We start from the raw sequence: 15,471 nt of genomic DNA, 5'->3' as shown, positions 1-15,471 counted from the left end.
TTATGAGGGCTTCAAATGTTTTCAAAATCTGTCAGAACTGGTTGAGAAAGAGCAATGGGGCTCAACATAGCCACGGCAGAAGGAGCCAGCTTTGCACAACACAGTACAATTTGGGGTGTCCAGAGTGCGATTAACGGTTGCTCCTACTTGTAGGGTCTTACCGTCGTTGTTAATACTGTTTCCAGTTGCTAGCAGCAGGAAGTATCGATTGTCACCACTGACATTGTAGAAAGTGCTATCGCCTTCTAGACTGGCTTGTCTCGTGAACATGCACCTGATCGCATTATTTTCAATCGTGACAGCTTGTTCGGTGACTGTGTTCTGGAAAAGGGAAATAAACAAGTTTGGAAGTAGACACTGCAAACAAGGCAAGATACTGTGTGTGGAGGTTGGAGGAAAGGCATGAACATGAAAGGGAAGGATCCAAACCAGGGCAGAAAAGGAACTAACAATAATTGTCTGGATTACTGTGCATGACTTGGAGGGGGATCAAGAAAGTAGAGAAGGGTTGGGCATAAACTTAGACAGGAAGATCGATGACTGTGAAAAAAAGGAGTACGAGAGCATTAGCCACTTGACACTGGATGACCTGTAAACACACATAATTTTCCTCATTCGTTCCACAGAGGACATGTATACTCTCATTTGAGAATTCTTTTTTCATTTTTGCAGTTGACGTATTAATGCATCGTGCTTGGTTGGGTCAAAGTGCAATTGCAAGGTTGAAGAATTTGCAGGTGAAAAAACCTACCCCCTGCAGCTTTTTGGGGTAAGAAAATCTAACATTAACTGGTTATGGTCAAAAAGAGGAATGTGGAGGGTAGATCTACTAAAAAAGGGAGATGGGGTCTCTAATGCCCCCCAAAAGGGGAGAAGTGGGGGTTACAAAAAGGGGTAACCAGACTATTTAGCTCACTGCTTGTGGCGGCATGACAGGGGAGCGTTATACTTACCGGAGGTATTTCTCTGGATGGAGAGTCATAAGGGGTGACATTTTCTGACCGTTTGACCTCTCTGTTCTGAGTGCATGCATACACATCTGCTGGACTCTTAATGGTGAAAACAACACAATGCAAGGGACAGGTGAGCTAACAGGAGGCTTACATATTGGAACCACAGCACAAGGAGATACATGATTAGCAAATTGATATGTTCACGAGTGCACAAAATATGCTCTAACCAGGGATGAGACTATATCCACAGAATAGTAAGTTTTTGAGGGCTCACAGCAGAATAGGAAATACTGCTCGCCTAAAGGCATCACTTAAAATCGAAATTTCTTAAATCCTCCATGAACCTCAAGCACCTTGATTTTACCATATTTAAGAGATCATTGAAAAAATCCTGACATCACGACGATCTGGATGAAAAATCCTGAAATCTGGAAAATCCCAGCAAGTTTCACCCTGTCTGATGTAGCCACAAACACCAGTATTTGAGAAAAGAGGAAGCTACTGTTTTTTAACTTCAAAGAAAAATAAATAGTGCGAAACTACATGAAGAGTAAACTTTGGGATTGCTGATCTATAAGAACCGAAGTTACATTCTGTTTGGTTTGGCACTAAAAGCATTCACATATAGAGTGCATTCTATTTTCCCAATCATTCGTCAAGCAATGAGTTACAGTGACAGAATCCTGATGAAACGCACCATGCCATCTTCCACACTGGACGGCCGCAGTCCGACGGCCACCCACGACTGAGCCTGCCCTCTCATGGTGAAGCGTATCCGACCGTCCTGCAGTGCTTGCCAAGTCACGTATGCCAGGCAGTTGTCGCCACTGCAATCCGACGGCTGTCTGAAACAACCTCTGGTGTCTCCGCATCCTTGCAGCTGAGATGAGAAAGACACCAAGATCGAGATCATGGGTACATTCCTGGCATCTTAGCATACATAACGTCAGTCACCAAGGAGGCGTGGAGCCTCAAAGAAACACCATGGCACTGAATGACTCAACTGGGATAGACTGTGGCTGTTACAGCCAACAGCTGTTTCCGTTGATGCACAAACTTCAGTGGGGTCCATATTACAGTTGGGTCATAGATGAAAACTTAAACCACACATAAGAAACAATGGCAGTGATATGCTATGCAAAACTAAACATGACATAAAGAGCCAAAAGTCAGTTCATTCCCACCTCATCCTTCACTCTTGTTGGTCACTGATCGACAGTTGCACTTTTTTTGTCAGGCAGCTATGGCAGCAATTACACTATTACGATGGCAAAAACTAATTTCCCAAGGTACAGCCATATCATCCAGTCATCATCAATGGATGATGTGACCAATCCACATTCGTATTACGATTTTTCACTTCAATTTTGTAGTCCCTGTCTTTTGTTTCTTACTTACGTCTTCACCAGGAGGTACCGTTGCTGGTGGCTGGGTTGGGATTGCAAATTCCGACTGTAGCTTCATCGCTGCGGGGGTACTCCAACGATCAGCATGGTTAGTCCCATCAATTGTTCCTGTGCGGAAAAGAGGTACGCAAAGGGAATGTTGACATGCATCCATGAGGTAGTGCTCCTAATAAAATAACTGATGTCCCTGCAACACAACATGTCATTCTTGATTTCATGTTCTTTGAAGCACAGCAACAAGGAACAGGCAACAGTCGGTGGACTGACACACGATACAACTTTTCCTCATTGGTTCCCATACTGAAATACCACACATATTGAATTGTTGCACACCATTGACAGCGACCTGATTTGGGGCTAGAATCTTTGCACAGTGTCACCTGCGATATGGATGCTTGCACACACATCCATTGGACAGGTTGGCACTTAGCCAAAAGTTTCCCATTCCAATATCTTATTGTCACCTTTAAATTTGTCAAAAACAGCAACAATTCTTGATTTTATTCACCGGTCCCTTTATAAAATTAACGCACATTTTGTGCCACCCTGTATTTTGAAAATACCCAAAAACATTCCACCTTTCACCCCTGAAAGGGTATTTACCCATCGACCCTTGCCACTGAAAATTTCCATTTCCAAAATCTTACCATCTCCATTAAGCTTGTCACCCACAGCCAGGAGGAGATAGTAGGCATTGTCGCCGCTGATGTCAAAAAATGTACTGTCGCCTGCCATGCTGGCACTTCTTGTGAACACACACGCAATGGCATTATCCTCAAATTGAATGAACTGTGTTGTAACAGAACCCTTGACAGAAAGTGACAAAGAAAATGAAACAAATCAGATGAGGAAGTAGCCAAGATTAAGATGATCCTTCAGTCTGGGCTGCAAGTAAAAGCCCATTAGCAGGATGGCACCACATTTATGGACGGGTGATACGTATGCGTTACCTGCCTTTTCCACCAATAGGGGTACTTTGATTTGCCAAATTGCATGCGTCAATGCAAAGAACAAACCCCTGATGTACTGCCATAGCAATAACGATCTCTCCTCTGATTCACACAACCAGGCACAAATCCATATGACGATGGGTCAAATTAAAGCTTCTGCATCGTTCCTTTTTCCGCTTTCAATGTGACTCTCAATTATTCCACCCAGTAATTTAATAACGGCCACATCTCTCTCACTTTGTGAGAAACTGCTCCATTGCAACAATGCGCCACTCCATGCATCGTTGTTTCAAAGCTACGAGGAACCAAAAATTTATATCAACCCCAGCTTTTTTAATTGTCAAAAATACCTGCATATGCTCTTCTTGACAATGCCTGAGAGAGATCTTATGAAGAACCGAGATTTCCCGATTCCCATCTATTCTAAACAATTCTCCTCCTTCCAACTTTACAAAACAGATTCCAGTGATATTGCCTGGCAGAGGTTTGCAAGCCAAGACTCTTCATTATCAGTGTCTTTCAGTCATTTCTGGAGTCCTAGATGCCTTCAAAACTCTGGCACTTACTGCTGGTATAGCTCTAGTCTCCGAGTTCCACCTGTTTTGAGCTGTTAAGACGTTTTCTGTTCGTTCAACAGCTGTCCCATTGCTGGTACATACATAGACGTCTGCTGGCACCTGAGCATTGCAGAAAATGCAACCAATGGCATTTTTAGCTTGGGTAGCATTGCATTCCTGAGACAAAGATCTTCCACGGCCAGAGCCGAGGACTGCCTAAAGCAACAAACATATATATATTTAGTAAAGTCAAACTTTGCTTAGGTTTAGAATTAGAATGCCAAAGGTTAGAGTTTTAGGGAAAAGAAAATATACCATTCCAGAGGACTGAGTTTCTGGTCGAAGTCCGACAGCAACCCAAGCTAGATTCTGTGTTTGCGAGGCCCTCATGGTAAACCGTGTCTGTCCGCCAGCGACATTCTCCCAGGTCACAAATACTGTGCAGTCATCACCGGTGCAGGTCGAGGGTTGCTGGTAGCAGCCTCGAGTGGTTCCACAACCAACCAGCTGTATTGCGGGCAAATTGGATGAAAAAGTGAATCTTAACCCTAACAGTCCCAAATCCTCCAATTTCAATATGATTTTACATACACTTTAGGGGTTAAACGGGTTAATGACTTCAAAGAAACCCCTGATGGCAGACTTTTAAAGTATCACTCAATAACAAATGAGTCCGTAACTCCCTCCTACTGCATCCGTGTATCCTCAAATCAAACATTTGTCCTGCTCCACTCTTCCAATAATTACATGGTAAAACAGCAGTTCCAGGAATTTGCAGACAGTCAATGAAACAAACAAACAGAATTTTAATCTGAAAATTTTCTCCACCTAACTTGGCCACCTTTCAGACATAACCCCGACAGCGTGGCCAAGTCTTGCTTGTCTTTGTCTGGGGTCTTGCATATACCTCTGGTTCCGGGGGTACTTCAAATTCTGACTGTAGCTTCAACGCTACAGGTGTACTCCAACGACTCGCATGGTAAGTCCCAGAAATTGACCCTGAATTGGAAAAAGGCAAGAAAGGAAATAGAGATGTGTATCTCAATATCATATCCATGCACCAGTGTTCCTGGTAGTAATATGGATGTCTGGCCAGCATGAACTGGCGGCAAGAACATCGTCAGAATAGTTCAACAACATTACAAGTAACAGTGAGGCTGGTACAAGAATCCACGAGACAATTTATCAACAACTTTAATTTTCAGGATCTTATTGATTTTTCATCAAAAGCAAGTACGTTTGAACCTCACTTGTTCCCATGTGCACTTGTCGCACTCTTGGTACCACTGTCTGAAAGGAAAGAACCCTAACGAAGTCCAAATATAAAAAAGTTCAAATTAATTTTGTCGCTTATACAGCACATGTACTTACATGTCATTGTCCATGCTACTGACTGTACGGGAAATTTCTATTAAAAAAATCTTACCATCTCCATTAAGGTCGTTACCTACAGCCAGGAGGAGATAGTAGGCATTGTCGCCGCTGATGTCAAAGAAAGTCGCGTCGCCTGCCACACTAGCATTTCTTGTGAATGTGCACGTTATCGCACTGTCAGCAAAACTTATGGACTCGTCGGTTACAGCACCCTGTCATCAGATAAAGGTTATCAGATGATTAACTAGAAGAGAACGAGAAGATGCCCTAAGGGTCCCCTAGTCGTGTATAAAGGATGGCCAGAGGGCTTTTTGTAATGCTCGTAACTTCCCTTGAACCAATAAATCCAATCACATCAGGAGTTCATAAAGTCTTTCATCCTGACGTGCTTTCATCCTGCATGTACCTTGCGTGGACATTCCTTTCTTCTTGTGAAGTTCACAGAGCTCTTTGAAATTATCAATTTTTTTTTCTTGCACTGCGAACAATATTCGCTAGATTTTTCTTTCTGGTTTCCTTAACTTTTCCTCTCCCTGTTGCTATGGCTAACCCTGGCCCTGTGCTTTTCCCAAGAGGAGAAAACCTTGTGTGGACCTGGCTTAGTCCACACAAGGTTCTAACAACCTGCACTGTGTGGACCTCTTTTGTTCTCAAGTCTTAAGATGGCAAGGTTGGCACACAGTTTTACAGTTACTGAATGCAGCTTCAGAACAAATCCTGTACTTTTATCAGGTAAATTATTCTCTGGCTGTGCTAAAAATGTAATTCTACTCTGACTTAATAAAAACAGAGAAGACACATTTGCTTTAGAAAATGTTAGCAATAAGAGGATATAAGTGTCTGCAGCAATTGTCTCACAACAACATGACAATATTTCATCTCATAATGGGGGAAAAATGTAATGGTATCAAAGTTGAAATAGACCCTACCATGGGCGTCAATCAGTGGGGGTGAGGGGACATGCCCCGCCCACTTTTCCAAGTGGGGGATACTATACATGTATGTATATCAATCCCTCCCCTCCCACTTTTTTCCCAAACATAATGAAAATGTATACCTTGCAAAAGCATTTGTTCAAACAATTTTATAAAGTATCCAGAAATGTCTCAGACCACACCACAGAGCATCAAACATGTATCTACATGTACATGTATACTCCAAAAGTTTCCAGTTAGTGGGCTCCGGACACCACGCTGCTCGGGGCTTCATGCTTGCATTTGTTCTGATCAGGGCTACGTCCCAGTGTTGTAGTCAAGACCATCACAAGACCAGTCACAAGACCAGACACAAGACCAGTCACAAGACCAGACACAAGACCAGTCACAAGACCAGACACAAGACCAGTCACAAGACCAGACACAAGTAACAGGGTGAACAATGACAAAGGAATGCTTTTGTTGCAGTTCATTTGAATAGCTTGTGACTGGAATTCAGACTGGAGGTCTTGTGTTGGTCTTACACATTGTACGTTGGTCTTGTGTGGTCTTGTGAAGGTCTTAAGTGGTCTCAACTACAACAGTGCTATGTCCGCCCACTTTTCAAAACGGATTGACGCCTGTGGAATCAACATTTGAGAGTTGGGTATCTTTGGAAAAACTCTAGGTCTGAGAATATTTCATTTTGTAGACAGCCATCCCCTGTTGCCCTCACGTTTCCCTACTTAAGCCTGGAATCCTGTTCCTCCTACAAACCTATACATACATTTCAGAAAACAAAACAGATTGGCATCACAATGACTTGCAGGGGTCTTCAAACAAGAGATTTCTCAGCAAGTTTCTTTCAATCATTTTTGGACTGTTATGGTAACTCTAGTACTTACTGCTGGTATCACTCTAGCCACCGAGTCCCACCTGTTTTGAGCTGTTACGATGTTTTCTGTTCGTTCAATAGCTGTGCCAGTTCTGGTACATACATAGACGTCTGCTGGCACCTAAGCATGTGGAAAATGACAACCGAAGGCATTCACCGACATGCTGCACTCAAGTCCAAAGACAACAACCCTTTCACAGGACTCCACCAAGTTTCAAGTTTAAGACTCACCCTTGTCCCCCAAAAATGAACTAAGTCCCTTGTCTGATTTCTTATTGTGCCTATCATTCAATCTGTATAAAAAAAATCAAACTCAGACCCAGAACCTTGTTATAGAGGTGCAGTGGTCAAGGAACTTAGGTGGAGCGAAAATGGACGAACCAAAGGAGTCAGTAATATTTTGTAAATTGTTCAGTTTTTTCCTGTTTGTTCTGGGTGTGAGCATAAAAGTGGCAGTGTTCCGGCAATGTCGGGAAGAAAAATGGCTGTCTCCAGAACCGACCTCAGATTACCGTCAAGAATCAACATATCAGACAGTGAACACAGAAGAGGTTCCAACAACGCACCATGCCGGAGGGTTGATTCTGCGGTCGAAGTCCGACCGCAACCCAAGCGAGGTTCGGCGTGTGGGCAGCCCTCATGGCGAATCGTGTATTACCATCTGAAACATTCTCCCATGTTACGTAGGCCGTGCAGTCATCGCCGGTGCAGTCTGATGGCTTCTTATAGCAGCCTTTGGTGGTACCACATCCTGTCAGCTAGAACAGAAGCAAAAATATCAATCGAGATTCCATCATCTGCACTACATATACCTGTACACATCTAATCCATAATATGAATCCCAAACTCTTGTACCAGTACACGTGTCCATGTACCGTACGGTGTGGGACTGCATGGTTACCACATTTGACACCACATGTACATGAATGTATAAGAAGTAACTAATTAAAAGAACCTATAACCTATTAAAAAAAGAAGAAAACAAAATTGAGAGTATTTTAATCAATTAAATTGATGTCAATTTGGACATCCAAACACATGCATCAATGCATCATAGTTTTGGGGGGAAACTTCCACAAAGAACAGCGCTATTGGGAAACAAAGGATCCAAAGTCAATTATACAAAATTCTGGCTTCCAGGCTCTCATCCCCTGCTGTCCTAGCTACGCATTATTCCCATCCAACTATCCTCAGGCTGGTTATCCCATAAATATTCCCAACAGTACAGGTACTTACGTCTTGACCTAAAGTCAGCTGAAGACTTGCTGTTAGGATAAAAACGATGATTCCATACCTGATATCCATTTTAGATCTGTCAAAGAAATATCCTTTCCTAAGAAAGGGGATCAGCGAAACAAAACGGAGAAAATATTAAGAGACATCAAGTGCTGAACACGCAGTTTGTTGATTGGCCCAGGTACATGTACAAATATTATGATAGAAAGCAACATTCTCAGTGGTCCATTGACTGTCATGTACATGTATACATATACCAGCTGAATTTTTTTCCTGTTTCTACAGCATGTATTTGCATACTCAGTGTATGAATGGCAAAGAGTTCTGCCCCTCCCCAAGATTAGAAAAACTTCACGTACCGTACCGATACACGTACATGTATAATCCTGCAAAACACATGATTCATGTACGGTACATGTACATGTATGTGTGTGCACTGGTGAATATCTGAAAAATAAATTCACAAGGACATCCTACATGTACTTCCTGGATAAGACAATCTGTCTACATGTAAGTCATTCCGGGAAATGTACTCCCTGTATAAAGTACATATGTACGTACATGTAACTTACTACAAGGGCTTGGCTTTTTGACGGTATTGCTTAGGGTTGCCAGCTGGATAACAGGCAATGCTTTGATCAAAGTTAAAGGCAGGTACCTAACTGCCCAAGCATTAACATGTACAGTGTAGCTGTCATCAGAAAGCTCGCAGGTCCTTCCAGGAAGCTTGCCAGAACTTGAGTGGCTCCCAGTATACTGTGAAACACGTTTATTTACCATATTTCACGAAGCCTAATTCATTTCATGAATAAATCACGAGGACTGATACTATTGACAAAGATTGTATTCACCTTTTATTAACTTGAGCCTGAACGTAAATGTCATATCATGTCAGCCTGGTACGGTCTGTCACTGTTGGTGTTTGCTTTTACCTCCCAGTGCCCTAATGACAGAGGTTGGGTCTGCATGACCCAGTTCCATTCTTTGATGGTCGCATTTTTCATTCAGTCACAATCTGAAACATACACACGTACATGTATACGTACCCTTTGGAAAATCCAGTTTGGGACATACTTTGTTCATTGCTGTTACCAGCCCTGGGCGCTGGTGTATACATGTACATTGTACACCCAGATCTTAGTTCTTGGAGGGGAGCGGGGTAGGACCTTCTGGGGCAAAATGGGTTCTTTTTCCAAAAACGACAATGCGATATTTTTTCCCCCATGAAAGAATCCCCATTACCCTCTCCTCCAAAGAAGGGTGGTGATGCCAGTTCCAAAATGCTGGCACTTTATATCGCTAACAATTTTTTGTTTAAATAAAAAACTTTTCACATGTCTCTCGGGGGACGGATTGGCTAGTATAAGATAAAACTACAGTACAGTCCATTATACCGGGTCATTGTACCCAGAACATGAACATGTACTGGGTACCTGTGATGACTCCATTTCACTCACCACAGGCAGCAGTTTACATTTCACTCTCCCAGATAGGCATAAAAGATGAGACAGGTGCTTGGAGTCAGGCTACCGGCACGTTGGTTTCAGATTGGATGAAAAACAGCAAAGAGGAAACAGGCACAATCCTACATGTACATGTATCTGTTCCAAAGGGGCTGATGCGCCCATCAGACAGATAACCCGAACAAAAGACCAACAAAACTTGGAAATCATCCAACATGTACTGGTACATGTACATGTATACATGTATATTTTAAAATCACCAGTAGGCCTACTTGAGTATTGATCTACCCAGAATAGTTGCAAATACTGAAATTTGGCCACAAATTCCACCACTTGTGTGTCATGTGGGCAGAACGACAACTGCACACTCGACTGAGCCATTTGGTTCTGGATACATGGTACTGTACATATCATATGATTGCTGGATAAAAAAAAACATATATTTTACCAATCAATACACACTGTACATTAATACTCACACATCAGGGTTACTCGATTTAAATCACTGATTTAACGATTTTTTTAGTCATTGATTTAAATCAAGATTTTAAACATTTTGAAAATGGCATAAATCTGCCAAGTTTTTCTTTTACATGTATTTTCCACCTTATTTATTAGGTTGTCCACAATTTTTATACTTTATATACCAAATACGGGTACACTTTTCCAAGTCCTTCAGTATTACTGACAAGAATTATGGAGGCACATGTGATTCAAATCAACTTTTTGGATTCAATCACAGGAATTACCGGTAAATTTTAATGGCCATGAGTGATTTAATTTTACTAAAGTGTCCAACTCAAGTTTAACATGGCAAGCACCAGCGTACAACTTGCCTTTATCAACTTTTTGTTCTCCATAATTCATTTTATTTGCTTACTATGGAATAAATATGTGTATGTGGGCTGACTTGCTTCAAAATAAAAAAACACTTTAAATCTAAAAAATCTGTTTCTTTGAATTAAAAAACAAATCCCAACTCCAACACATCAAATTAAATGCATAATCCGTTAAATGTATAGTACTTTGATGTTTTAAAATGAATCGAGTCTCTTAATCCATGCTTAATCCAAACATCTGGTCCTGCTTTTTCCCCAAATTAGGCAAATATCCTACAGGCGCATGTGTATTTCCAGTAACGGGAGGGGTACGGAATGATAACACCCTCGCAGTTGCCAAAAGCATCACAGAACTGGAATTTTCAGCCAGTCAACTGAAATTCAAGAATTGAAAGTCACCATAAAATAATAACCTTCCAAGAGTGACTGATGCTTCACACAAGATGAATAACTGATAAGACGGCCAAAGATCAAACAGAAACCACTTCAAGGTTGATCACAAACTGGTACTGAATACTTCCGATGTACAAATATACAGCTTTATAGAGCACACGTCCTAAAAACTTTGTAGTCAGGTTCAACAAACTATGTACATGCACAGATATATTTGACAATGAAAGAGTCTCCATTTTCAATTAAAAAACAGGAATCTTGCAGGCAACAGAATTTCACTCAAGACACAAGAACATGTACCGGTACATGATTTAAATGCCAATGTTCCTTAACAAGAACTTTGTATGAGTACATGTACATGTACCGGTACATGATTTAAACACCAATGTTCCTTAACAAGAACTTTGTATGAGTACATGTACCGGTACATGATTTAAACACCAATGTTCCTTAACAAGAACTTTGTACGAGTACATGTACCGGTACATGTACATACTAAGTACACTGTAGAGTTGGCAAAGTCATCCAAATGTTGGCTCTACATGTATCGCACCACTGAGCATGCATGGCCCAAATATGAACACTGTGTGTACCTACATGTACATGTACCTGTGTGTATGTCACAGTACAACTTAGTATTAGGACACAATGTTATGTACATGTATGTGCCATCCATGTAAATCATAAATCACTCTGACAAGTCTCCTTTAAAATGCACTGACTATTCAACCAGACATTTACGCATAGGACTGTACCAAAGGTACATGTACATGTAAGCTAAAAATGGACTGCTCAATAGTTTTTCAAAAACCCAATACTGGTGAGTCAAGTGTGCCAACATGACGAGCGACTGAGCTTTTATTAACCCTTACCCTCCTCAATCCTTCACCTGTTGGAGGACTGAGGAGTGTTAGGGTTAATTTATAGTCTCTTCCTCAACTACAGATGTACTCTCCCTGTGTAAATGACACTTCACATGCCTTAGTTGCTGTACAAGTTTACTTACAAGTACAATAACTGCATGTAGGTATCCGAATAAAGTGAGACATCATGTCATGATGTCAAACAAAATGGCACTTGTCGACTTAAGCAGCATCTTTTAATAACACAACAATGCTGGTCACTATGCACATCTCCCCATTAGTTTTCTTGTTATGACATCAAACGTACATGTATATGTAAATATCTTGCTTATTTTGAGCCAAAAAATAACCGTAGTTCAAATACATGTCCGTAAGTAAGGTTGGAAGATACTTGCAATATTATGAGTGCTTGGTGAGGTCCTTCAAAGTGTCATTAATCAAACGGCAGGCATTATTACATGTATTAATCTCAAACAGCCTGGAAGCTGCTAGTTTCCTTAACCCCATGTTAAGGATACAACCATGTCAGCACTGAAAATTATGGGACAGAGACTAACAATAACCAAAGGAGTGTTATTGATGTGATTGCGGCAAAGGTGCAAGGAGGGGTCAGTAGATCTATATTAGGAGTTAATCTGTGGTGACACTTTGGGCAAATAAACTTTTTTGAGAGACTTTGGAAGTTCTTTCTCGGAATTACAGAAACACGAAAAAGTGACAAAGCGTCATGTGCTGCCAATGTACAATATGGACATATTCAAAGGAGGTACATGTACAAATAGACTAGTATGCAATATTGATCAGTAGCTGACTCATTTCCGTTCAATGCAGTGATGGTATTGGCATGGTTTTGTATTAAGTGCTACCACAATGCAAAGATGATATTGTGGCTTTGTGGCTTTCGAAGGTGACACAACTTGTTACCAATAGCAACTTGCTCCAAAACGAATCCTTCAATATTCCTTGCAATCTTGCGCCAGGCAAAGACTGGCACTATCACTTCAGAAAACCAGCAGAAATCTGACTGGCATCAAGTACTCGTACATGTACATGTACACCTATGGGCAGAAAGTATGATAACCATACAGTCAGTATAGATCTGCGCCGATGAGTAGGGAAGGACTAGGGATGACCCTGAAATTGCCTGATGTGGATTTTGAAACACATCTTCAGTTTGTTTATTGAGGCATTCATGTTTTGTTTCTCAGTGCTGGGGGGGGGATATTTCACACATTTTGGTTGGTGTGAAAGTTCAAAATCGACCTTAATATCAACACTTTAGAGTAAAGAAAAGAAGACCTATACATGTGCATGTATGTTCAATCAGCTCAGCTTGCTGGAAATGAAGTGCAGCAAAATAACCCACTTTACTGTGAGCGATGACCGGTCAGTCAGTCAGTTGGCAAAACCCTTAATCATTGTGAGCCACTCCCAGGCTGTGTACACATAAATGTTTGCCAGGTAAAGAGATAACGGATACCTGGTAAATAAAGTCCATTCACAGTGTGTCCATGCCCAGTGCCCTGGCCTGGCAGGATTGTTTGTGGTCTTGGCAGTGATTAATAATGAGAAATGATCACACTGAAGTGCACAGTACAGGTACATTAACATGTATGCAGCACGTGTATGTATGTACATGTACGTAATACGTACGTACGTATCGGTAGAATCATGTTTAAATCAATACAGTGATTGCACTTCACGTTTTTTCAATGGTTCCTCTCCATATTAAAGGAAATATTACCAAGTACCAGCTGCAAGCAGTCTATATATCAATGAGCAGTGAGTGCAGAATGGACAAGTCTCCTGACTTCTCCTGGCATGCATATTGTACATGAACATTTTTCATTTTCTTGCAGTTTCTTTTTTTTCTTAATCTTGCCTGGTTAATCAGCTTAAGTACATGTAGGACTAAGATACATGCACATGTGCCCCATGCAAGACAGGATAAGATGATACTAGTAACATAAAAATATCGGTACATCATAATGTGATGATTTGACAATGAGAATCATAACATTATTACTGGTACTGTAAAGTCTCTTCCGTAAGTTGTTTGATCTCAAATGAAAAAAAAAATGATCATCAGGTACTAAGAAATGAGTACAAAGAAAAAAATCAGAGTTCAATGATTTCCTTATTCTCAATTACCAGACTAATTTAAAGATATGCCACAACATTTTTGCAAGTACATGTAACAGCATCCTGCCTACTGGTGTTTGTGGAAGAGGCATGATGTAACACACACCACCAAGAGCGTTGTGCCACCACAGTACTGGCTTAGCTTCCGAACTACACCAATAAACATTTAACAACTTTCCATCATTTTTGAGGTGCAGTGCCCATGCAAACTGAATTAACCAAATCAAACAGGCTGGAATAAATGACAATGTGCAAGAATGATTTTTATGAGATGTGACAATTGGCAAAAAAAGTACCGGTAAAACATCTGCATTGAAAGCTGTGAATTTCACACATCAAGGACAAATTATCTCAACCTTGAGAGAAAATTAGGCACTTAAAGTAGAAGTACATGTATTGTGCAGGTAGATCCACAAGATAGTTTATTATAAAAAATTGTTAAAGACCACATCATAAAAGAGTGTACACATGGACATCCCCTATCAGTAGAAAGTGCATGTGCGTAGAATGCACAGCATACAGGGTGTAGCAAATTTCAAAAAAATTTGAATTTCAAATTCTGAACAGGCAAGAATGATGTTCTGGCGATATTTAAGACCTACATGTACCATATTGAAAAAAAAAATCCAAAAACTTTGCCAAACCAAAAAATGGATTCAAATATCTCCCAATGGTGAACCAGCTAATTTTTTCCAAAGGTTTTCAGCTCTGATTTGTTTTTTTTTCTGTAGAATTTTCTCTGGCCTTTCTTCTTTCCTTTTTTTTTTTAAATAAAGTAAGCTCTAGAGCCTCCCACTTCCTGTGTGCAAAGCTAAAAGAGTTTCCTTCAATTTTTTTCTACTAATAATTTGTGACCCACTCTGCGAAATGGAGTCTTAAGTCGCCAGTGACTGTGGTTCTGTAGTATTACCATCAGTTGTATAGGTTGTTCTTTGCTGTGTACAGTAACATGCATATCTGCCTTTGCAGTAGTCTACTTAAGGAACATTTCAAGTTGATAGAGAGCACCTGCCCGCTATCCAACACTGACATTAAGGCCATCTTCAACCATTTTACTCCATGTCCTGACTTTGGAGTAACATGCTGAAATGTCCACCATGCTTTGCAACAATTACAGTGGTCTTCTATAACTGACCTTGATTGGGCAGACTTTGGTACCAACCTTTTTGGGGAAAGAGTTGCACCTCTTTCTGTTTTGGTAAAAATTACTGATTTTCTCCTTCCAATTAGACTGTCACTAAAGGTGTTTCCTTTCCTTGCCAGCTTGTGGGGATCCATGATTGCCATCTTGTCATCTTTGGATACAATGTAGAAATCAGCGTTGCAGTACGTTTGCAACAGCTGCTCAGGCTGAAGTGAATCTATACCCATCACCAACATGGGCTAGTTTGGTGTGTATTTGCTGTATGTTCACACAATGGTGGGGCTCGAATTCAATATTACCAGCGTACTTACTGCTCTGTGTCTTAATCATCTCACTCCTTGG

At 40.9% G+C, this 15,471-nt stretch overlaps 1 protein-coding gene across 11 annotated transcripts in view; it reads right to left on the bottom strand.

Annotated features, from left to right (window-relative positions):
• LOC110982823 (ferric reductase 1-like) overlaps positions 1–15,471 on the bottom strand; it is a 32,165-nt gene that overhangs the window by 12,180 nt on the left and 4,514 nt on the right. For 7 of the 11 annotated variants that reach the window (XM_022241518.2, XM_022241520.2, XM_022241514.2 and 4 more), the window contains 12 exons: positions 8,286–8,382; positions 7,616–7,807; positions 7,060–7,170; positions 5,293–5,452; positions 4,774–4,865; positions 4,182–4,373; positions 3,876–3,986; positions 3,007–3,166; positions 2,352–2,467; positions 1,651–1,833; positions 954–1,049; positions 162–321 (listed from right to left, as the gene is read on the bottom strand). In XM_022241518.2, coding sequence (XP_022097210.2) covers positions 162–321; positions 954–1,049; positions 1,651–1,833; positions 2,352–2,467; positions 3,007–3,166; positions 3,876–3,986; positions 4,182–4,373; positions 4,774–4,865; positions 5,293–5,452; positions 7,060–7,170; positions 7,616–7,807; positions 8,286–8,382 — 1,670 coding nt within the window. Of the gene's footprint in view, positions 1–161; positions 322–953; positions 1,050–1,650; positions 1,834–2,351; positions 2,468–3,006; positions 3,167–3,875; positions 3,987–4,181; positions 4,374–4,773; positions 4,866–5,292; positions 5,453–7,059; positions 7,171–7,615; positions 7,808–8,285; positions 8,383–8,644; positions 8,731–8,857; positions 9,001–9,136; positions 9,281–9,742; positions 9,936–15,471 lie in introns of those variants that run through there. The other 4 variants (XM_087144385.1, XM_087144387.1, XM_087144386.1 and 1 more) reach the window with 4 other exon arrangements.

This window comes from Acanthaster planci, linkage group LG12 (assembly GCF_054643075.1).
Source record: "Acanthaster planci isolate LZ-2023a linkage group LG12, COTS_SCS, whole genome shotgun sequence".
Classification (NCBI taxonomy): Eukaryota; Metazoa; Echinodermata; class Asteroidea; order Valvatida; family Acanthasteridae; genus Acanthaster; species Acanthaster planci.
The sequence above is the reverse complement of the archived record's forward strand: the minus strand, read 5'-3'. Positions and strand labels throughout refer to the sequence as shown.